Genomic DNA, 22,230 nt, shown 5'->3' on the forward strand with positions numbered 1-22,230 from the left:
TGGATAGATATCTGCATATCAGGGGCGCTCTTAGGCCCTCTTCCAACTTTCACTGGACTTTTGTGCAACACCACGTTTCTGGATTTAGTGACTGAGATGAGCCTTCGCTTTTGATACTTGAACGTACCTCTCAGTTCTTATTTCGCTTTAGGTACAGTACAAGGAATCCGTACACTGTGAACATACTTCTTTATTTCTTAACTTTCATATTATCAACCATTTCGGGAGATTCCTAAAGACCTTAGAAACAAGTCACACAAGTACTAGTGACAGAGTGAGAGACAGATAAAAGAAAAGAAAAGGAAAAAAGGTGAAGAGAAAGAGAAAAAAAGAGAGAAAAAAAAAGAGAGAGAAAAAGAAAAGGAAAAGAACATCACCCTCAAACAGAAACAAACCATCATCAAAACTCCTCACAAATAGACATCTGCCGAAAGGCCTATTTCAAAGTTTGAACCACGCTTCAGAGAACTTTTCATTTCCGATAAAATCTTTGTGTCTCGCTATATGTGCAATGGGTGCTATCATGACTTTTACCCTACTAGACTCTTTTCCCTACCCACTTGACCACACGACCATGTGCTGAAACAATATCTCGGTGAAGTCAAAACAAGAAGTCTACGAGATCAAGGATATTGCGACCTGTACTTCAGGACACCCATTCTCAACCTGGTCTGGCGATGGAGTTTGCAAAGTGCATATGCGTGTGGATAGGTATATAGGTAAGATACCTTACGGACAAAGGTTTTCTAGCAGGTAAAATTATGCAAGTATGCAAATAGTTTGTAAAAGTATACTATGCTTAGTTCCCGCCCACAGCACAAAAATGTCCACCTCCTCTCACTCCCACTTAAACAGGCGGCACCCTCCCCCCCTCACAAACCCCCGTATCCGTATAACAAGCCGTAAACAACCTATCGCTCGCCTCCCCAATCCAAACCGTATACCTCTTCCCCCCAACCCCCGGCACAACCCAGTTCTGCAGCTCCGTGTCCCACACGCTCAAGTCCTTCCTCGTCAGCTCAACCGTCACCGTATCCTCCTCCCCCGGAGCCAAAACCCTCGTCTTCTCAAAGTCCCTCAGCTGCACAACAGGCGTATCATACGGGATCCCCTCAGGATACTGAACATAAGCCTGCACCGAAGCCCGTCCCGAGAACGTATCCCCAGTGTTCTTGACCGTAACTGGGACACGGAAAGCAATATCCCAAAGCGCAGGGTTACCCCCCTCCCCGCCACCGGCTGCGGGACCGGGCTTCTGGGCGGTGCTGTACCCAGCGGGATAGTTATACTTCTTCACCCCGGCGATACCAACAGCGTAGGCGTTATCCGCGTCGTTCTTGTTGAGCCAGGAGTAGAGGTACCGCCAGATCCTGTTGAACCCTTCCGGCCAGTACGCCTCCGAGGCGGGGGGGATTTCGGTCGAGTACACCGGCGTTGAGCCCTTGGGGGCACGGGCAGGAGGAACCAGAGACAGTGGAGTGACAGACTCGATGGTGGCATCAAACGAGAAGTTGGTGTAGCTGAGACCGTGGCCAAAAGCAAAGCGAGGCCTGATCTTCTCCTTGTTGAGCCAGCGGTAGTCAATGTACAGGCCCTCGCTGTACGTGTCCTGGACCTGACCAAAGGCAAAGCCACGGAGGTTGGCGATGCTGTCGGGGAAGTCATTGGCGCGCTTGGTGATGGAGTAGGGAAGGTGACCGCTGGGGGAGACATCGCCAAAGAGAATGTTGGCCAACGACTCGCCCGCTTCTTGACCGGGAAGGTGCTGAAACAGGACGCCCTTGACGCGAGGATTGTCGATCCAGGATTCGAGATCGAGAGGGCCGACGGTTTGAGCTACCACAATCACGTTGTTGTACTTCTCGGCAGTCTTTCTGACCAGCTCGTCACCGTTATGCCACGCAGCCAGCTTGGCACTGTTGCGATCACCGTTGTTGCCCTCAACAGTGAACGAGTTCTCTCCAGCATCGGAGGTGATGAACACGATGGCAACGTCATCGGGCGACGGTGTAGGGTGGAACCAAGGGAAGCCGTCGGTGTTAAAGAACTTGACGTCGGGAACCCGCTTCCTGATAGCCGAGATCGGGTCATCCAAGTAAGGATAATCGGCAACACCAGAACCCCAGCCCATGCCAAGTGTTCCTTTGTTGCAGGCGCGGTTCATGCAAGCGTTGGGCCCATCGGGGTTGACCTGGGCAGCAGTACCGAAGACATGGAGAGACTGCGAAGTCGTCAGGGGAAGGAAGCTCCCATTGTTCTTGAGAAGGGTGATGGCATCCTGGGCGACCTCTCTGGCGATCAAATAATGATCAGCCTGAACATTGACAAACCAGTTCACCTGACCCTTGGGGGAGAAGAGAGCTGCAGGATAAAGCAGACCGTCACGGTCACGGGTGTTTGACGAGAAGTTAGGCCTTGGGTGGTCCCTATCCTGACCGAACTTGTACCATGTCGCGACGATTCTGGTGACCATGTCGTTCAGTCTGTCAAGAGGCACAGACCCGTTGAGAACCGATCTGCTGAGCTCATAGTGCCAGTTGCTGAAACCAAATAGGGGAATGTTGGTGTCACCTGGCATGTTCATGTCGAGACCTGCCAACGCGGAGTCGACTCCGGAGATGTGGGACAGCCAGTCAGACATGACGAAGCCCTGGAATCCAAGCTCATCCTTCAAAATACCGTTGATGAGATAGCTGTGCTGAGAGCAAGCAGACCCGTTTACAGCATTGTAAGCTGTCATTGCCGATCCAACACCGGCATGGACGGATTCGGCAAAAGGCCACAGGTAGAGCTCGTGCAGAGTCCGATCATCTGCTGGGAGTCAGCCTTTTAGTCCGTCAAAGAGCAAGAGTCCACTCACCAATATTGGCGCTATATCCAGGCTGGAAGGGGTTGTACATTCTATACATCTCCTGCTCGTTGCCGATCAGATGCTTGATAGTAGCAATGATGCCTTGTTCCTGAACGCCCTTGATCGTCAGGGCAGCAGCCTTGGCTTGAAGAACTGGGTCAGATCCAAAGCCCTCCCAGTTGCGGCCACCCAAAGGCTTCCGCCCAAGAGGGCCTACGGAAGGACCCAGATAGACATTTGTGCCCTTGCCGCGATGCTCTTCACCAATAGCAACACCACGAGCATATATCAGCTTCTTGTCAAACGTTGCACCAGTGGTGATGCCAGCAGGGAACGCAGTGACGTTGTCAGCCGACGACACACCCAACGCAGAGTCCTGAAGACACATGCGCGGGAACCCCAATCTTTCTGCGCTTCCAGTATTTCCTACGCATGGACTAGCATATCATGTGTTAGTCAAAATCAGAAAAACGTCTCATTAGGGTGGTGGCACTGACCCTATTCACATGTCAGTCAGTCTCTTGTGCTTTTATATAAGCCATGTCTGGTTAATAACTCACCCATAAAGATGCCAATGCCTGAGGTGATGTTGGTCTTTTCAGCCAAGGTCATCTGCGAGACCAAGGCTTCGGCCTTGCTGTAAGCCTCTTCCCACGAAGCGACCCATCCTCCATGAGGCGCTGGATAGTATGGGGCAGCGACGAATCCAGGCGGAACAGGATCTCGAGGCGTCACGACGCTGGCGGCAAGAGAGGTGGAGGCGAAGGCGCCCAAGACTAATGAGCGGTATGCCATGTTGAGTATCTGCGCCGGTGAAGCCCTCGCAACGGGATATCGAGCACAGACGGCGCACGTATTCCAAGCTCCGGGTTCTGGGACCTGAACCTAGGAGGCTTGAACCGAAACGACAGATGCAAGCTTGCGGGGTTGGCAAAACAGAGCAAGCTGGCCGGCGCGCCTCCCGACCTGGTGGTTATTAATGCACTTCATGTCTCGGACGACTCCTCTTTGACGTTACCTTCCCCAAGGTCAGTCGTCCAAGATGGGGGTATTGGGCGCCACAAACACATGGCACCCAAGGAAACACTCTGCAGCATGGTGGAGGCTGAACCAAATAATGATGGTCAATACAAGCGGACATAAACCGCTTTGAGATTACGGTGTGACCGTCTTTCTCTCGATCAGGGAATCGTCGACGCGTTGGAGCACTCTCATTCGTCCGCGTAGCCATCGCGACCCAGAGATCAGCCTCATAGGAGCAGCTAAGCAGCAGGCATCACATTGATGATCACATCCTTCTCGAGGCCTGCATAATCGGTTCCTGAACATCCCTCTTTGCTGAAATATTGTCTTGGGCACTCATTTTCCACCCTCACCGGCATCGTAGGGTAACGTCAGGTAGCATGAAGTATGGGGGAGGTAGCTGAACTGGAGCAAGACTGAGGCGGGGAACCTTGCCCGGCCCGCCGTCCTGCGGGAGTGACGTCGTCAAAAGGCCCGTTAAAGGCGGGAGAGTCGCATCTCCAGATCAGGTGGTTGCCATCTGCAGGTCCAACAAGGCAGGTTTGGGGAAGAGCCCCGGCCAGAAACTCCAGGTGGGTGATCAGATCATAAGCATGTGCTTCTTGTTGATATGCTCCCGCGTATATGACCATGTCCCACGGTCCGCGTATCGTGGGGTACCAAGGTGAGCCAGAGACGATTCAGATTGTTCGGATGGGCGCGATGCAACGTCGAGGCGGATTAATCCGTCGAGCGAGTGAATTCTCCCGAAGCAGTCGGCTGTGGTAAGCGATGCTTGGCCAGGTAGGTCTGTGTGTCTGAGGGTCCGCATGACTTGGTCTGTTTTCTTTGGGATGTTTTGGCGTGGTTTGGGGTGAAGATGTGTGAAGATGCTCCCAAGAACACGGGGCGCAGAATGGCAGGTGTTTTCCTCCTGTCCTTTTCTCTGCAAGCGATGTCTTCGGCGGGGTCTTGGCTCTTGTCGGAAACCTTCCCCCACACAGCCCCCCCTAGAAGATGGAACTATTCCTCACAGGGACTCGTAAAACAAGAGCCAACAACTCTCGCTGCATCTCCTTCTCTTGTCTTTTGTTTTGGCAGTTGTCTTTTGGAAAGCACCTCGTCGTCTGTTATCGCCTCGCCGGAGTCGCCAACCATCCCATGTAACGCAAGACGGACGGTCTGTGCGGCAGCAAGGCCTGGGCTCAGCGAGCCGTCGCCGTTTAAGCGCCCTATCGGTTCCTGAATATCTTCAGTGCGCACGGTCGCCATGACGCTATTCAGGGCATGAAACCACACGGGGAGCATGGCACAGCCCGCATATCGCGTGCAGGTGGACGCGGGTACGCAGAAATTAATTTGTTCTTCAACCATTCTTCTTGCCTTCCAGTTCCTTGGCGATTTCCATTCCCGCGGCCAGTCCTCAATGCTAAACTGGGTCGCAGCGTAACACGTTCCCGATCATGGCTCATTCGTGGTTCACGGCATCTCGCCTGTTTTCCTCCATGATCGCCGTCGAATATTGCTTCATGGAACATGTGTATGGATATTCTGGAGAAAACTACCAGTACTATCGATTACAAATCCTCTTGTTCTCCGCTTGCCATATCGTGATTTGGTAGGGGGCTCACCTGGATGGGAAGTTCCACGGTTCAAACGGCCATCTCCCCACCACCGATTCTAGCCTGTAGCCGGCGTTGCCCTCCCTTTTCGGTGAGCACGGCGGGGCAGAGAGACGGATATTGATCACCACCGTTCCTGAACTTATCGCTAGTCTTACTCGGCTATCTTGTGCTTATTCTAACCCCCTTGCGTGATGCGAACCCTTGTGGGGGGCAATGAGACAGCCCCCCCTTCTCAGGATGTATTCCCCCTGCCCGGGAGGGTTGGCATTGTTGTTGTATGAATAGTATATAACAGCAGGGCGCATCGTGGTATTACCCCAGCAATTCGTCCCAACCATCCCAGGCCTCTGTCTCTCTTTTGTATTCTTGGCCCTATCAACCTTCCTTTAGATTCCAAGCATCATGAAGGCCTCCCTGTTTACCAGCCTATCCGTGGCTGCCCTTGCCCTTGCGGTGCCCCAGAAGCGGAGTGAGTCAATCATGCATCCACACATACAATTCAGTGAGCTGTCCTGACCAACTCCTGATAGGTGTTCCCACCGCTGCTGAGCTGGCTAGGTTCAAAGTCTTTGCCGAGTATCAGGCTGCTGCGTTTTGCATGACCGAGGGCCAGCCTGCCGGCACCCAGGTCGCCTGTCTTGAGGGCCAGTGCAACACCCTGACATCGCGCAATGTTACCGTCCACTCACCTTCCTTCACCGGCACCATCTTGGATACTCGAGGCTTTGTCTCTGTTGACCCCGTAGCCAAGGAGATTGTCTTGACCTTCAGGGGCACCGTTTCCATCAGAAACTGGGTGGCAGAGTACGTCTTTTCCACTTGTCTCTGTGTACCAACATCAGATCATCTAACACCCAAGCAGCTTCATCTTTGTCCAAGTCCCTTGCGACTACGCCTTTGGCTGCCTCGTCCACACCGGCTTCCTCGCCTCCTGGGCCGAAGTCAAGAGCCGTGCCATGGCCGCGGTCACTGCCGCCAGACAGGCCCACCCGACCTTCAAGGTCACCGTCACCGGTTACTCCCTCGGCGCCGCCGTCGGCACCATCGCCGCTGCCGACATCCGCAGGAGCCTCAAAATCCCCGTTGATCTCATCACCTTTGGCTCTCCCCGCGTGGGAAACAATGCGTTTGCCAAGTTCGTCACTGCTGGGGCTGGTAGCGAGTACCGCCTCACCCACGCCAACGACCCGATTGCCCGTCTCCCGCCCATCATCTTCAACTACAGACACACTAGCCCTGAGTACTGGTTTGATGAGGGAGCCGATGGTGTTGTGACTCTTGATGAGGTCCAGGTCTGCGAGGGGCATGCCAACATCCAGTGCAATGGTGGGACGGGAGACTTCAACATGGATGTGCATGGCTGGTATTTCCAGAGGTTCACCGGCTGTGCGCCCACGGAACAGCCTTTCAAGGCCCGTAGCACGCCCATCAGTGATGCGGAGCTTGCGAAGATTGTGAACGAGTGGGTGAAGGAGGACAAGGTGTTGGCCAAGAACTTGGAGCTGAGTGGTGAGGCGTAAATATCGGGTGGCGAGGGAGTGCGTGTATAATACCCTATGATCTTGGATATGAATCATGATAATATTGGAAGCCTTGCAGTCTCGGGGAACTGAACCGGGTCCTTGGGTCTGGGTGCCATGTTTCATGCTGTGTGACGATGGATGGTTTAATGTGGGGTGATCAAATATGTGGTGGTCCGTCTCGGGATATCTATGCCAGCCATATATCTTGAAACTCCGAATCACCCTCCATCGCCTCGCCGTCCATTATACTGTAAACGTAAGCTGCCCCAACCATATGATGCACAACATCTCCTCCCTTCTGCGTCACAGGCCTGATAACAAACGGCACATGCGCACCGGGGAATATCACAACTTGGTCACCGACCTGGACGTCCTGCAGCGTGGTCCCCGGCCTTCCCGTACTGTCAACAAACGAACGCTGTCTTTGGACCTTGCAAGCACCGAGATACATGAATAGGTCATTGGGTAGCTCTGTTTGCTCCTCGTCATCTACATCGGACCAAGACTGTTTCTTGCCTGTCAATGTCAAGGTTTCAAACCCGGCGAGAAATACTTCTCCCCAAAGGCCATCGTCCGCTCGGGCCGTCCCGTCCACGTCAGAGTCGAGAACGGGAACCCGCCAGACGTTCTCAAGAGTCGAGGTTAGGAATTCCGAGTTACCTGCGAGAGAAGCTCGGTACGTCTCGATCATATCGATGAGTTCAAACAGCCATTTTGTCACAACTGCGTACCACTCTGCCGAATACTTCTGGACAGTCATGTCGACCAAGGTCTTCCCAACGTTGACAACTCGGCCAACTATCCGCCCGGGAAGAGAAATGCGCGGTTCCCCATACGAAGCCTGACCGATTTCGGATCTTGCTGACCATTCCTCCCAACTCGTCCCCTTGGTGGCGTGGTATAGGTTGTTTATAGGATGCCGATCCTCGACTTTGACTGCAAGGGCGGTGCGGAACTCAGATGTCCGGTCAATGACCCATGATGGGATCGCAGCAGGGTGATGCTTGACGCTGAACAGCCTTTGGTAGCTGCTTAAAATGTTTGGGCCGTACTTCATCAGCAAGACCTTGCTCACGTCGAAAGACACTCTTTCCATGGTGTTGGTGCTTGAGTAATCAACCGGGATTTTGCAGCGATCCTCGGGTTGCACCATCCCCAGGATGCCGTATATCATGTCCCTCTCGTCGGTAGCGGCAACCGTGTTGGACTGGAAGGTCACCTCCAGAGCCTCGAAAAGGGAAAGTCCGGCCTCTCCTCCGCCTCGTTCCTGGGCATTGATCAGGCTGGCCTCGTAATTCGTACTCGCCGCCTCGAGATGGCCAAAGATCCCGATGATGATGTTCACGGCATTGGCCAGGTTAGAATATTTGTCGTCCCCGATGCGCAGTACTCGGTGCGACACCGCCAGCAAGACAAACCAGATGTCTTTGACGTCTTCCCAGAGCACGAATTCATTCCCACAGAGAACCATCGCCGCCTTGGCGAGCACAACCTCCTGAACGACCCACACGCGATGCCACCACGGCCGGTCGAAGAATAACTTCCACAGAGCTTCAAAGTCGAGTCGACCATCTTCATCACCACCACTGTCGGCGAGCTCTACCACCTCCTCTCCCAAGCGGGCCATTCGCTCCTCGAACTGGAGGTCATCCCGGTCAGTGATGGTCTCAATATTGATGTACCCTTCTTTGGTCGAGGCCCGGTACATAGCCGCCAGTGACCTGATTGTCTGGAACGCGCCCCCGTCCGGCTCGGGCCCGAGCCAGATCAGCACATTCTTTGCAAGAGAGTACACCGAGCTCATGAGCCGAACCTGCACGGCCTTTTCGTCGTTGTCGGACTGGTTGATACAGATGGCGTCGATCCATATCCGCGCCCTCACCTGGGAGGCGTGAAGCTGGGTGAGGGCCGTGAAGAGGTTTTTGGTGACTTGGTAAACATGACCGTCGAGGATGATGGGCCGGGTGTCATTTGCGTCGCCCCAAACGTAGGAGAGGGCATTGTAGACTGGTGCAGGTTCGGCATCGAGGAACGCGTGGCTCAAGCTGAGGTTTATGGAGGGTGAGTCGCCTAGATTCTCATGGCTAAGGGGTGGGTTGACAAAGTTGAAAGTGAGAAGGCGAATCTCGTGTCGGTCGTGGTCGAGGGGCGTATAGGAAAACATGTTCATTGACAAGTTAGCGAATTGTTCTGAAGGGTATTTCTCATGATTCGCATGGCATTACACAAGGCTTCTTTTGGCTTCAAGAGGGGTTTCATGACGTATACCTGTTGTTTAGGCTATTGTACTACTTGGCATTCATCAGCCATCCCATAGCTAAACCGGTGCTTGAATGCTTGTCTTGGGGATAGTTCTCACCCACCAATTACAACCGTTCAAAATCACCAACAACACCCCTTTTTGTAGTCTTCAGCACCAAAAAAGCATCGCGATACTTCCAATTGGATGGCAGCAGATAGAAAAGGTGAAAAAAGAGCCAAAAACATACAACACCAGGGATTCCCCAGTGGTCACCCACCTGAGTACTAGTCTGGCCCTTGGCAGCTTATCTAGGGGAGAGCGGACGGGATCCCGAGTTTTCTGCCAGGTATGGTCGTATGTGATAGTAATGGCTAGAATTTGCTATTATGAACGGACGCATGTCCATCAAACTACTTTCTCCTTCTCCCCACTCCCTTCTTGCCTTCCCAGCCAGTTCCCCCAGAGCCGATTCTTAACATGGGCAGCCAACGTCGAGAAATACCTACGCAATAATCAGCTCCCTCTTTTTAAACTTACAATTCACAAACTTTGTTAACTCGCCCATGCCAACCCGGACGTATAGATCCCCAAGCTCAGCAGAATTTTGCTTAACCAACAGCACATTCAGAGACTGCTTCTGCTCATCCTCTTCGTCCACATTCCGGGACACAACAACCGCCATAAAAGGGCCAGCAACCCTATCCCCTCGATCGAACACCCCCCAACCAAGAACCTCCTCGACATCACCACCCAACAGAGCATAGCACGCAGAATGCTCCTCAAAATCGATCACATAAGCATGGATATCACAACCCACATCCCCCAACCTCTCACCAGAAGATCTCACCACCTCCACAGTCAGGCCCCTCAATAACAGCCTCGCCTCTCTAATCATTTGATCATCAGGCATCACTCCAGACGGCACACCCCCTTCAATCTCCACACAACATTCCACCCTCCCCTCCGGAACAAACGGCTCCCACGCCACCGGTCCGTCCAACGAAGCCCAAGACCAACTAGGTGCTCGCCGCGTCCACTTGGTCTTCTCCCTCAACTTCACTTCCTCCATCGCCCGATTCCCATCCGCACGCCACATCATATTCACCGCAAGCATGTCACTCCCCGGACCGCCAACAGCCACTCCTGCGCAAAACGAAATACTATTCCTCGGATCCCTAGCCTTGACATTGGCAATCATACCCTCAACAGCAAATAACTTATCCTCCCCATAGGTAAGATCACACGCGGTGTAATTCTGAACAATGGCGCACCACGCCCAGGCGGGACCGTGGGAAACGGAGGCGCTGCTGCCGAGACGTTTTTCTTGATGCTGCGGTCGCCAGTCAGTTACATGCATCAAGGGAAAGGGGGACGGTGGTTCATCTCACTGCTGCCAAGACAAGACCATCCTCAGCAACACTATGCCGGATACACTCAAAGAACAGCTGTCCGACAGAAAACAGGACAATTCTCCGGCTCAGATTTCGTTCCTGGAGGACCCAGCCCCTGCTGTTCCATACGCTCGCGGTGACGACTTTGTCAAAGAATGGGGTATGTGGTCCCACGAAGAATGTTCGGGGCTTTGTACATCCCGGTGGTAGGTAAGAGAGCTCAACAACGGACTGATTTGTGATGGTGTCTCGAGGGTGAAACAAACCGCCGGTGGACGAGCTAGAACCCGTCGCGGCAATGGTAAGGTGGGCGTTTTGGTAGATGAGGCCCATTTGGGGTGCCTCTCGCAGCCAGTCGGGGCTATCATCCTGGATGATACAAAGGGCGTCAATCCAGAGGTAGCGGAGGCCGAGATTCCTCGTTGCAATGACGGCATCGCGGAGGGTGGCTGGCATGGCGGATATGTTTATTCCCGTGGTGGTGTGTTCAGCCAAGTTCGACTTGAGGGTACGAAGTTGTGTGGCTGCTGGACCCCAGCAGTAGCTCAACGCCGCATATCGTCCCAGTGCATTCTGACGATCCGTCACTTTGACAAAGGGGGTGTTGTTAGTCCCGACGTCCAACAGCCTGGTGGGAAAGCGGGTTGTGGATGATGTGTCTGCATCCGCCAAGGGCACAGAGTTGCACTCTGTATGGCTTCTCAGACAGGTTTCGAGCCATGTCTGGATTTGGCGGAAAGCTCCAGGGGAGTTTGGTGCTGGATGAAGAGCGTGGCCGGCAATATCCCCAGATAGAGCTGCATCACTTGACGGATCTGCCCAAGCATGCAAAAAAGCTCGGGCGTTGGAATTAGTTACGAGAACTGTTATTACACAGAGCTCACGTCTTGTGTGTTCTACACTGTGGTATTTGTCTGAAGACAGCAGTACCTGGTGTACCCTCCCTTTCTTCAGCTTGATGGTGGGATGCGAGGCTTTGATTAGCTCGTCAAGTATTAACTTGCAAAGCGGACAGAGACTTGAAGATTGCTCCAGGTCTTGATAGGTTCGGTGGCGGTAGCCGAGTTGCTGACCGGTGGCTGTTGTGCGTATGGATGAGACTGTAAATGGTGATACACCACGACAGGAATCGCAGAGGCCCGAGGTGCTTTCCGTGTTCAGAGAGCTCATGTTTACCTGGTAATCTTGACAGGACTCAACAGTTAGGTCAGGTATCAAAGGTGGTGATACTGGTTTAGGCTGGAAGCAAAGGAATAGATGCAAGTCCAATACCCAAACCAATGGTGCCTTTTCTCGCCGCTTTCTGCTCCAATCAAGTGAACGGTTCCCTGCACTCTTTACTTGGTCGCTATCTACAGACAGCTGCGCCGCTTACAAACAACTTACCCACGCCGCATAAAAGGATCAGCAAAATATCTCCACAGAACGTTACCACTACTGTCGATGTTGATGTTTGGATGCAGCAACGTTGGTTATGGTGGGGCTCGGCAAGTTTCCCTTCCACATGACGGCACGGCACGATGATTTCCAGCCAGGGTTTCGGGACCCGGCAGCTGGACACGATGGCCCGTGCCAAGAACATTCCAACGAAAATCGAGAAGATCATCAAAAATAGATCCATCTTCACCCGGAGGCCAGAACAATCGAGATCTTTCAAGTTTCACTTCAGCTGAAGAACATGAAGATCGACCTGAACCACCTGGAATGCGATGAGTTGGAGGCTTTGGGATCGCAGATGCAACCACAACAGTTCGGCATAACCAAACTGAACGAATCGACGGAAATCAGAGCAGCCACCTCCACACCCCCTCCGCAAACCTCCTTTCCACCACCACGAACCACGACAAGGGTTGTCTTCCGAAGGGCCCAGACGGGCACACGGGTAGGAGCAGATGGCGCCAAACAACGCCTTCTTGCATCCCCATTCCCGTATCTTTCTTTTTGCTGACGAACTCCTCAACGTCAATATTACCGGCCCAGTTCCTCAGAAATGGACGCCTCGGACTTCGGCACTGGAGGCAGGTTGGAGAAGTCGATGAAAATCCCAAAAATGGAAATGCAAAGATACCGCTCTGACCGACCAACATCAAAAGATTCAGGTCCCCACTGTCCCATCAACGTGGCTCGGATTAGACCCCAAGCGTTCTAGGCTCTTGGTTGGCGTTCAATAGTGATAGCTTGGACAGGAGGCCATCATGCCAGTCACCTGTCTGCAGCCCAATCATCTCGGGGCGAAATCGAATGCCCATCCCCATACACAATAATTCCCATCTGATGCTGGCTCTTGGGGCTTCCCAATGTGGGAGGTAAGGTGCTTGCTGGTCACTGCAGTGAGTGCAGTGCGAGCGTTATTCCGGGCATCCAGTGCGGCTGGGAGCACTGATGGTGTGGATTGGCGGTGATGGAGTGATTCGAGATGAGCCCAGCCAATCACATTGACTCCTTTCGGCAAGCAAGCCCCTCTTGGCAGCTCTTGGACCCTGGGATTCAGACGAACTAGCACCCCTGTCCCCAATAATACGAACGTGGGAAGCGAACAGGGGGGGCCGGATAGGATAAGGCAGAGGTCGAGGCTTGGGTGAGATGCGGGATCCGCATTCGCCAGGGGGTCACAAGGTTCATGCAGGCCTCACTCCCAATCTCCTCTCTCAGCTCGTCGACGGAAGAGAAAAAAAAAACCGATATGAAGAACGCCGCTGCCGCTCACATCGGCCTGTGGGTCGACTCCTGTTCTTCTTCTTCTCTTTCTTGAACACCCCGTTTGTGCGACAGAAGAGACGTTCAGTCTTACTTCTTCTCGGGCATTGTCGTCTGTTGTTGTCCGATCTTACATACGTTCGCTTTCCGGCATATCATTCACTCGCTCACTCGCTCGAATCCGAGACGAGATCTCACACATCGTACAACCCTCGCTATATAGACTCGACATTTCCGTCATAATATCTAATGTTTTAGACAAGATCGCAACCAGAGAACCGAGACACAATGAGAACCAGAACCAGCAAGGGCTCTATCCTTGCCGGCCTGCTCCTGGCAGCGGGAGCGGGAACCGGCAGGGCGGATCCGACATGGCCCGCACCTACCGATCAGATGGAGGAGATTGTTTTCCAGCTTCAGGGCATGGACGGGAGTTTGTTCAGTGATAACATCACGCCTTGTGATAATGAGGCCGCTGGGCCGGGGAGGGTGACAGCTAGCGAGTGGCTGCGCGTTGCTTTTCAGTATGTGACTTTTTCTTTGCGAGGACGGTCTTTGAGAAGGGCTAGAGAAGGGTTTCATGAGATTGAAGATGGAGGGGGTGGTTTTTTGGAGAACTGGAAGTGGGATGAGCATCCAACTTGAGAACAAATGCTGATACAGACGACAGTGACATGGCTACCCACAACAGGTTTTTCGACCGGGGCGGTCTCGACGGCTCGTTGCAATTCGAGCTCAGAAGCTCTGAAAACACGGGCCCAGGACACAACACCACACTCCAGTTCTACGCGACATACTTGTCCAGCCGGTCAAGTCTTGCAGATCTGATCGCGGCCGGAGCGTATGCCGCTGTTCGCGCCTGCGGAGGACCAGTCATTCCACTGAGATTAGGACGCAAGGATGCGCTGACGGCCGGCTCCTCTGGTGTTCCCCAACCAGAGAACTCAGTTGGCAGTTTCGTATCGCAGTTCGACCGCATGGGCTTCTCCCAAACTGAGATGATTCAAGTCGTGGCCTGTGGTCATACGCTCGGAGGAGTTCACAGGACCGAGTTCCCCAACATCATTCCCGCCGGCGTGTCAAATATTCCCTTTGATACGTCCAAGGCCACCTTCGACAACAGAATTGCCACCGAGTATGTGTCTGGCAACACCACCAACCCCCTTGTAGTCGGTCCAGCTATTGCCATCAACCGCCATTCCGATTTCAAGGTCTTCAACAGTGACGGAAACGCGACCATCAGCACGATGACTTCGCCAAGTGCTTTCCAAAGCATCTGCCAGACTGTTTTGCAGAAGATGATCGACGTGGTGCCCTCCACTGTGACCTTGACTCCACCTATCGCTCCTTACACCGTCAAGCCGCAGGATATGCAGCTTACCCTTCAGTCTGGTGGTGCCAGCTTCCTCCTCACTGGAAAGATCCGTGTCCGGACCACCGAGATTCCGGGTAGCACCGTCACCAACTTGGTCTTGACGTGGAAGGACCGGAACGGTGGCAACAGCTGTGGCTCTTTGTCATCCTGCTCCACGACCGCTACTCTCCAGGGTATTGCCAATGGTTTCGATGACACATTTGCTTTCTTTCCCATTGAGGCCACCATCCCTACATCGTCGGGTATCTCTTCCTTCACGATCACCATCAACCGCAATGATGGCTCCAGCCAAACATTTGATAACAATGGAAACACCTATCCCTTGTCGGATGCCGTTGTCTTGCAAAAGACTCAGAGCTGCCTGTTGCAGACATCAGGCCAACTCACTGTTGCGGCCGTTGTTCGCAACGATGTCGTCGGTGTTCCAGTGAACCTCGATATCGAGTATCAGACGCCCCGTACCGGTAATAGCGGCAACCCAGTCCCTGCCATCAACACAGCTACTGTTCAAATGACCGAGGGTGACTGTATCGGCCCCTACACTTTCTACTCGGCCAGCTACACCATCCCCGGCGGCCGCAGCTACAATGCCAGAATCAGCATCACTGCTGGCGAGCACACCGATGACTTCAACAAGGCCAGCATCTTTGGCGGTACATGTGGCAGCTTTACAGGCACCCTTGCCTGCGGTAACGTTACTGAGCCCGTGAGCACCACCAGCTCCGCCACTGCTTCCAGCACCTCGACCTCGGTCTCTAGCAGCGTCGTCACAACCACGACTACCAGCAGCACCGGTATTCCCACCCCTAGCATCAGACCCAGCGTTGGTGGCTACAACTTTGTTGACTGCTGGACCGAAGGCGCTGGTGGCATCCGCGCTCTTGGCGGTGCGTCTTTTGCCTACGATGAGATGACTCTTGAATCCTGCGCCGCCAACTGCACTGGTTTCGATCTCTGGGGTACTGAGTATGGCCGTGAGTGCTACTGCGGAAACAGCCTTCACTCCAGCAGCTCCGAGGCTCCTGAAGCCGAGTGCAACATGCCCTGCGGTGGCGATCCCAGTGCCTTCTGCGGTGCTGGCAACAGAATCCAGCTCTACTCTACCACGGCCACTCGCAGCACGTCTGCTACCCCCACGCCAACTGCCACCTTGAGCATCAAGCCCACTGTTGGTGCTTATGTGCGTGTTGGATGCCAGACTGAGGCCTCTGCCGGTCGCGCCTTGTCGGGGAACAGCTATGCTTCTGATGACATGACTCTTGAGTCTTGTGCTGCTTTCTGCAGCGGCTTCACGTATTTCGGCACTCAGTACTCTCGTGAATGTAAGTTTTCCAGACGAGATCAATCTGTAGAGATATCACTGACACACAATAGGCTTCTGCGGAAACACCATCAATGGTAATAGCGCCCCTGCCCCTGATGCGGATTGCAGCATGACTTGCGCCGGCGATCCCTTCTCCTACTGCGGTGCTGGCAACAGATTGGAACTATACATCCTGGAGACTGCGTCTACCTCAACCACCGGTGTACCTCCTGTCGAAGGTTAGACAGATCGCCTTTTCCGAATTTTGGACCAACAATTTCCTAACATCTTATCTAGTTACGACCACGGCCACTGCCACTGCCACGTCTACCACTTCTGCTGCCCCCACAGGAACACTTTCCCGGGTGCCTACCGTCTCTCCCTATAGTTACGCCGGCTGCTACACCGAGGGCACTGGCTCCCGCGCCCTCACCGGCAAGAGCACTTATGACTCCGAGATGACCCTCGAGTTCTGTGCCGGCTATTGCTCTGGTTACAAGTACATGGCCACCCAGTACAGCGCCGAGTGTTTCTGCGGGAACACGCTTCACTCGACCTCCACTGAGGCCGCCCAGGGCGACTGCTCCATGACCTGCGCCGGCAACGAGTTCCAGTACTGCGGAGGCCCCAACAGACTCGAGCTGTACGTCCAGGAGGACGTCGAAGCCCCAGCTGCCCCTTCCCAGCCAGAGACCGTTGGCAATTGGACCTTTTACCAGTGCAGAACAGAGGGAAGCCCAGGACGCGCCTTGGCTGCCGAGACATACGCCGCTGACACCATGACTCTCGAGTCTTGCGCTGACTTTTGCGCTGGCTACACTTACTTTGGTACCGAGTACGCTAGGGAGTGCTTCTGCGGTAACTCTTTTGGTGTTGGCTCGATCGAGGCGCCTGCGGCAGAGTGCTCCATGACTTGCGCGGGTAACGGATCGCAGTTCTGCGGTGCTGGTAACCGTCTGAGTATTTACCAAGCTGCTTAGAGCAAGTGATCAGGGTGTTTGTTGGGTTGACGTTTTTTTGGTTTCATCGTGTATATATTTATTTTAGTCTTTGCCCGTACATTAGGATATCTTGTGATCCAGGTATATATACTATACTTCCTGGTACTTTTGAATACATCAAACATGCAAGTTTGTAAACAGATCACCAACCTCTCCAACATTGACCGATCCTGACATTGGCAGACGTATATTTTTTTGGGCTCACTTGACGCTCAACAACCAACCTATCCAATCTCCCGGTTTTTGTTCTGTTGACCCTAACCACCCAAAGCAAGGATCACCATGAAACCTTTGGGACATGTCACATCACATCACATCTCTCAGCCTCACCTTCAATTTGTTGCAGACCGTCTTTTCGAATATTCGATCATCAAATCAATCTCAGCAACTCCGACAAGTTTCTGGCTTACTACCTTTACTAAACCTCCCAAGACCCTCTTGGCAACCACACAAATCCAACCCCAAAACCTGCTTCCAACATGCAAGCCAAGCGTCCCCTTTACCTACCTAGCGACAAACACTCTAGGGATTTTCCCGGGAAAAACCTAAATTCCCACTCCTCTTCGTGTTCGTCGGGTGTCAGTTGTCATCAATCGATCAGTTGTTTTGCCCCAAAGTTCCAGACCCAGACCCTGACCCAGACCCAGAACCCCTCATTAGTTAGTAGACCGGAGCCCCCTCCGCACCAACAACTGCTCCGCCCAGACTTGTTTTTTTTTTTTCACGGGGCATTGATTGCTTGGCAGAGACATGACTCTGGGGAAGATGGGGTAAGGGGCCAAAGAGGGAAAAGGCTCATGTGATGACGGATATGAACAGCTTGTTGGTTGACAGCGACGGTTGGATGGTAGACTACTGTGGTTGATATCACCAAGCGAGGAAACAGAGAATAAAGAGTTGGATTGATGAAACACCAGGAATTCGATCGTCACATAGGTAGAACGCAGGTTTGAACAAGCACCCAAGAACGACTTCTCCTGCCTGCTCCATGTCAAAGGAGGGGCTACACTAGGGAGCCCAGAGAACCAAAAAGCTGGAGAAGAAAAAAGCTGGAGGATAGGCGGAGGTATCCGTACCCAAAGCTCCACCAAACTTTGCATGACAATGCAAAGTGTGCTAGCTTTGGTTTTCCCCCTTTCCGTTTCCTTTTCCCCAGCTTTTTCTGTTGGGATGGTTTGGTTTGGTTATAGGCAGCTAGCTAGGTGAATCCATGAATCATTAATTAGATCGCCAGCAGGCAGAGCGAGTTCGGTTCTCGGTCTTGTTAATTCATCAGCCTCAGTCTGTGTGTGTTCGTCCGGTATTACACTACCTACCGAAGTGGTGAAAGTACCTTTTAGTGAAGTTCTGTACGTACCTACCCAAAGGGACAGAACAGACAGACAAAACCGGCCGGCAGATGCAGAATGTCTGAAAAGGGAATAAATGACTGACAAGCATCTGATTTTTCTTGCTTTTGCATACATACAGCAGCGTATCGATCGTTTCAATTCACACGCCTACAGACGCCGCACACCCTTCGTCTGTGTCAATTGCAGTGACGTCCAAATTGATGAGATCTAAATCCCCATCTCATTGTTCACCTCGTGTTTCGCGGTTTTCGTTGCAATAACAGGTGTGTTGTTGTGTGTGTTGTTACCAAAAACTCTCTCGCCACTGCGCCATGGCCTAGCCTCCTCCACATCGATGGGGTCTGCCCAGCAAAGCTGAAGCTGGAGAAAATGGATCCCCCCTCCCCTTCCATGGATCAAACCACCAGAGATATCTAGAGAAGGTTTGACGTGTCTTTCTTTCTCGCGTCCTCCGGGGCCGTGATCCACCACTTCTCCTCCGCCGCCGTTGGCCAATAATTTTCCCAATGGTTTTACTTGAAACTTCCTTGTCATGGACACGTCCACACCTCTTTTGATTCATCGTCAATGAGAAGATCCTATGCTTGGAAAGTCAAGCTAAGAAAACTTGACTAGCTTCAACACCACTGAACACACACCCCCTCACCCCCCCTCTTCCGCATCTCTCCCACCCAGCTCCCGACCCCGACCCCGATCGCCGGGAAACTACGGAGGTGGGTTGGGGTGAAAAATGGAGCCCTCTTGGCCCCCGGGGATTAAGTGGATTGAGGCAAGCGGTGCGGACATTGCGGAGGAGGAGGCGGAGGGAATGGCGGGCAATTCAGTGGAGAAAGCAAAGTTGACAAGCGGGGGAGAAAGGCTCAGCCTCTTCATCAGGAGAGGTCCACGCAACACTCATCATCAAGATCGCACACAAAATTGACCCAAACCAAAAACAAACTTGTCGAAAAAACAAGGGGCAACAAGCCCACCTCCATCCGCAAAACCTGTCCAGGTTTTGGATCCAAGGTAAGGTACTGCTCACTGAGAGAAAGAATACCCATCTGATCGCCGATCTTATCAAATCATAAATCCTGCCGAAGAAATACATGTACCTACTACAGTCACGACTAATAAGAACCAACCAACCCAAAAGAGAGAGAGAGAGAGAGTCCTGCATATCTTTTTTTTTTCTTTCTAGAAAAAAAAAATCATCAGCATACATACTGCAGTAAATAAAATCCCCAGCCCCAATCTTCGGGTCGGGGTTACGCTCGGTAGACGACGGAAACAAGGCAAGTTAAAACTGAAATACCAACCAAAAATACGGCAAGGCAAGGTAGTAGCCATGGCGTGAAATAGCCTCTTGGCTCTGTTTCCAGGCGGCGTTTCTGAAATTCCAAAAAGGGTGCGTGTAGAGAGCGAACAAGGTGAGGGGAACAAGGTGAGGATGCACCTTGATAAATCCGTCTCCCGCCTTCGCTTCGACATCTCTCTCTCGTCATCAGGCGCTAGTACTGAACAGTGTTAGAGGTTGATCAATTTCACGTGTTTTTCTTAGTGTGAACTTGCTTTTGGCTCTTGGAAAGAAAAGACAACGGTCGTTGGTTGCTACATTGGGGGTAGTAGTACATGGAGATACTTCTGATTTGTATAACGGTTTGACATGTCTAGTTTTCTCTATGACTACTTGATATGTTCAGCAAAGCAGCTGATCAGCATCTCATCAGAGAACCACATCACCAGCCTCTGTAACAACAGCAAGAAGCAAACCAATTCTGATTTGTGGGGATGAAAAGCAGGGACTCTCGAAACGGCAAAAGCTCCACCGATTGTGTGGCCCAAACACCGATCCGTAACTATTTTGTTCCTGACTCGAAGCCAAGACCAGATGACAGATGACACAGAACTTACAAAAAGGTACCCAAAGGGGCACGATCCGAAAAGTAAAAAAATCAAAATAAAAAGAATACAATGGTTGCAATGGGCGGATGGCGACCACTGTGTGTTGTGCATTATCTCCTTTGCCCTTTGCGTGCTCACAGCACAGGAGATAAGGGCCTGCTTTCCCTCCATCACCACCTTCAAGTCCAGTTGCCGAGAGCACATTTTCGATATTAAAACTTCCCGTCTTTCGAGAAAAAAGAGCGAACCTTGGCCGAGATATTCCCTTTTTTCTCTTGTTATAAATCTTTACCTGATATGTGTAACCCATCCAGCTTTCCTTTTCAACAACAAGACACACACCGAACATTGTATAACGAAACCCCCCTGCGGAAAAATATCGGGCCAAGAAACATATCACGACACACACCACCGGGGTGGTCGTTGCTCGGCTCGGACCAGCGGAGCCTGTCGTGTGATTGGCCAGTCTAGCCCGCTCGCGTCTTTCGCCTCTTTGGCCATGGACGAGAGGAAGTTTTCTACTTTTTGAGAAAAGAGAGACCTGAGAAAGAGATAGAGAGAGAGAGAGAGTCCTACCGCTTTTAATTTGAGTTACGACGACCAAGTACTACTTACATAACAATACGAGGCAAAGTTGTGTCAAAATGTGTCACATTCTCGAGCGGAAATCGCAACTTCTTGGCCTTCCCGCTCCGTGTGACAGAATCTCTGACATGTGCCGTGCTCCATCCCCAGCGAGAAGAGAAGGTGTTGTCCGCTGTTGAAGATGGGACAAAAACCCCTGGGAGGAAGATGGGGTGGAAAAAAAAAAAAAACAGAGATTAGCACGTGCGCAATCGCGGGGCTGAGCGGAGCAGAACGGATCAGCTCGGGGCGGAGACACACGAACGAAGCAGCAATCTTGGGTTTCTTTGTTGTTGCTTCTCTTTCGCGATTGCACCGATCTCCAGCAGCGGCATGGGGCAAGCGTTTTTTTGATTTTCCTTTTTTATGGCTCCACCGGTTTAATTCTTATTGGATGCTCCACAACCCCAACGGACGGACGAGAGAGAGAAAAAGGCGGGGCCGTAAATGACAGCATCTGGAGAGAGGGAGAGAGAGAAGAATTGAGGGGTTGGCCAATGGAAGCTGGCCGATTTTGAACCACACGCACACACCACACATGGTTTTGGCGAGGGATCAGGGGTCGGATCAATGGCTCGAATTGAGAAGCTGACGATACGGACGGACGGTGCATGTTCGATGCGGTGTGGTGGTGGTAGGCTGGCAGGTGACTGAGCATAAACTTCACGCAAGAGGAGAGGAGAAGGGGGGTCCATTCTGAAATAACCATCTGCTGGGGTTGAGAGCAGCATGTGGTTTCGTGACGACGACTTTTTGGGAGTGTTTTGTGTGTACTGGCTCGATTCGACATTTTCCCTCGTGATCGCATGTGAGTGGCCCCCCCTTGAACAACTATGTAAACCCCTTCCCGATGTGGGGACGCCTTCTTCGATTTTTCAGATTGATCGGTTTCTGTAAGGTACATGTACATGTCAAGCAACCTGAATTTCAGGTGGTTGCCGCCTGGATGTATGTATATCCACCAAAGGGAGACGCGGTCTCTTAAGGGAAACGAGAGGCTCAATGGCTAATCTGAAGACTTCATCCACGACATACATATACAAAAAAAAAAAACTGCGGCATTTGCGAGCACACGAGCAAAATGGCAGTCCAGGACGGGAGGACTGCAGTCAATCTATCAAACTGACTTTGGGCATTCCGTCGTCACCGCTGCCGGACTTTCGCAATGTTTGGTTGCTACCTCGAAGGTACATCGCATTGGCTTGCGAGTTCAAAGCAGGCGATCCGCCCGCCCCGGTACGTACCCACATGGCCATGGCCAGCCAGGGCCAACCTCTCCACACCTTGTCCGCTTCTTCCTTGTCGAGCCCCCCCAGATTACTCCATCCAACCAGGGATGAAGGAGAGTTCCAGCAAAAGG

At 52.5% G+C, this 22,230-nt stretch overlaps 5 protein-coding genes across 5 annotated transcripts; 2 read left to right on the forward strand and 3 right to left on the reverse strand.

The window, feature by feature from the left end:
• Positions 1 to 689: 689 nt before the first annotated feature.
• QC764_209330 (uncharacterized protein) lies at positions 690 to 3,646 on the reverse strand (the record flags this gene model as incomplete). Its single annotated transcript, XM_062944642.1, has 3 exons — positions 690 to 2,811; positions 2,861 to 3,277; positions 3,412 to 3,646. The coding sequence occupies 3 exons, from the start codon at positions 3,644 to 3,646 to the stop codon at positions 848 to 850; spliced, it is 2,616 nt and encodes an 871-aa protein (XP_062803494.1). The 3' UTR covers positions 690 to 847.
• A 536-nt stretch (positions 3,647 to 4,182) lies between these two features.
• On the forward strand, positions 4,183 to 7,087 carry QC764_209340 (uncharacterized protein). Its single transcript, XM_062944643.1, has 3 exons — positions 4,183 to 5,947; positions 6,009 to 6,282; positions 6,341 to 7,087. The coding sequence occupies exons 1-3, from the start codon at positions 5,881 to 5,883 to the stop codon at positions 6,996 to 6,998; spliced, it is 999 nt and encodes a 332-aa protein (XP_062803495.1). The 5' UTR covers positions 4,183 to 5,880; the 3' UTR covers positions 6,999 to 7,087.
• Positions 7,088 to 7,188: 101 nt separating this feature from the next.
• On the reverse strand, positions 7,189 to 9,441 carry QC764_209350 (uncharacterized protein; the record flags this gene model as incomplete). The annotated part of the gene is made up of 3 exons (XM_062944644.1): positions 9,365 to 9,441; positions 9,268 to 9,289; positions 7,189 to 9,165 (listed from the first exon to the last, which is right to left on the reverse strand). The coding sequence occupies exon 3, from the start codon at positions 9,163 to 9,165 to the stop codon at positions 7,189 to 7,191; it is 1,977 nt and encodes a 658-aa protein (XP_062803496.1). The 5' UTR covers positions 9,268 to 9,289; positions 9,365 to 9,441.
• Positions 9,442 to 9,745: 304 nt separating this feature from the next.
• On the reverse strand, positions 9,746 to 12,106 carry QC764_0040830 (uncharacterized protein; the record flags this gene model as incomplete). Its single annotated transcript, XM_062940289.1, has 3 exons — positions 12,021 to 12,106; positions 10,632 to 11,818; positions 9,746 to 10,573 (listed from the first exon to the last, which is right to left on the reverse strand). Exons 2-3 carry the CDS (start codon positions 11,802 to 11,804, stop codon positions 9,746 to 9,748), a joined length of 2,001 nt encoding a protein of 666 aa, XP_062803497.1. The 5' UTR covers positions 11,805 to 11,818; positions 12,021 to 12,106.
• On the forward strand, positions 12,042 to 17,184 carry QC764_209370 (uncharacterized protein). Its single transcript, XM_062944645.1, has 4 exons — positions 12,042 to 13,855; positions 14,002 to 16,028; positions 16,081 to 16,248; positions 16,307 to 17,184. Exons 1-4 carry the CDS (start codon positions 13,620 to 13,622, stop codon positions 16,987 to 16,989), a joined length of 3,114 nt encoding a protein of 1,037 aa, XP_062803498.1. The 5' UTR covers positions 12,042 to 13,619; the 3' UTR covers positions 16,990 to 17,184.
• Positions 17,185 to 22,230: the final 5,046 nt, after the last annotated feature.

This window comes from Podospora pseudoanserina, chromosome 2 (genome assembly GCF_035222485.1).
Source record: "Podospora pseudoanserina strain CBS 124.78 chromosome 2, whole genome shotgun sequence".
NCBI classification, from domain to species: domain Eukaryota; kingdom Fungi; phylum Ascomycota; class Sordariomycetes; order Sordariales; family Podosporaceae; genus Podospora; species Podospora pseudoanserina.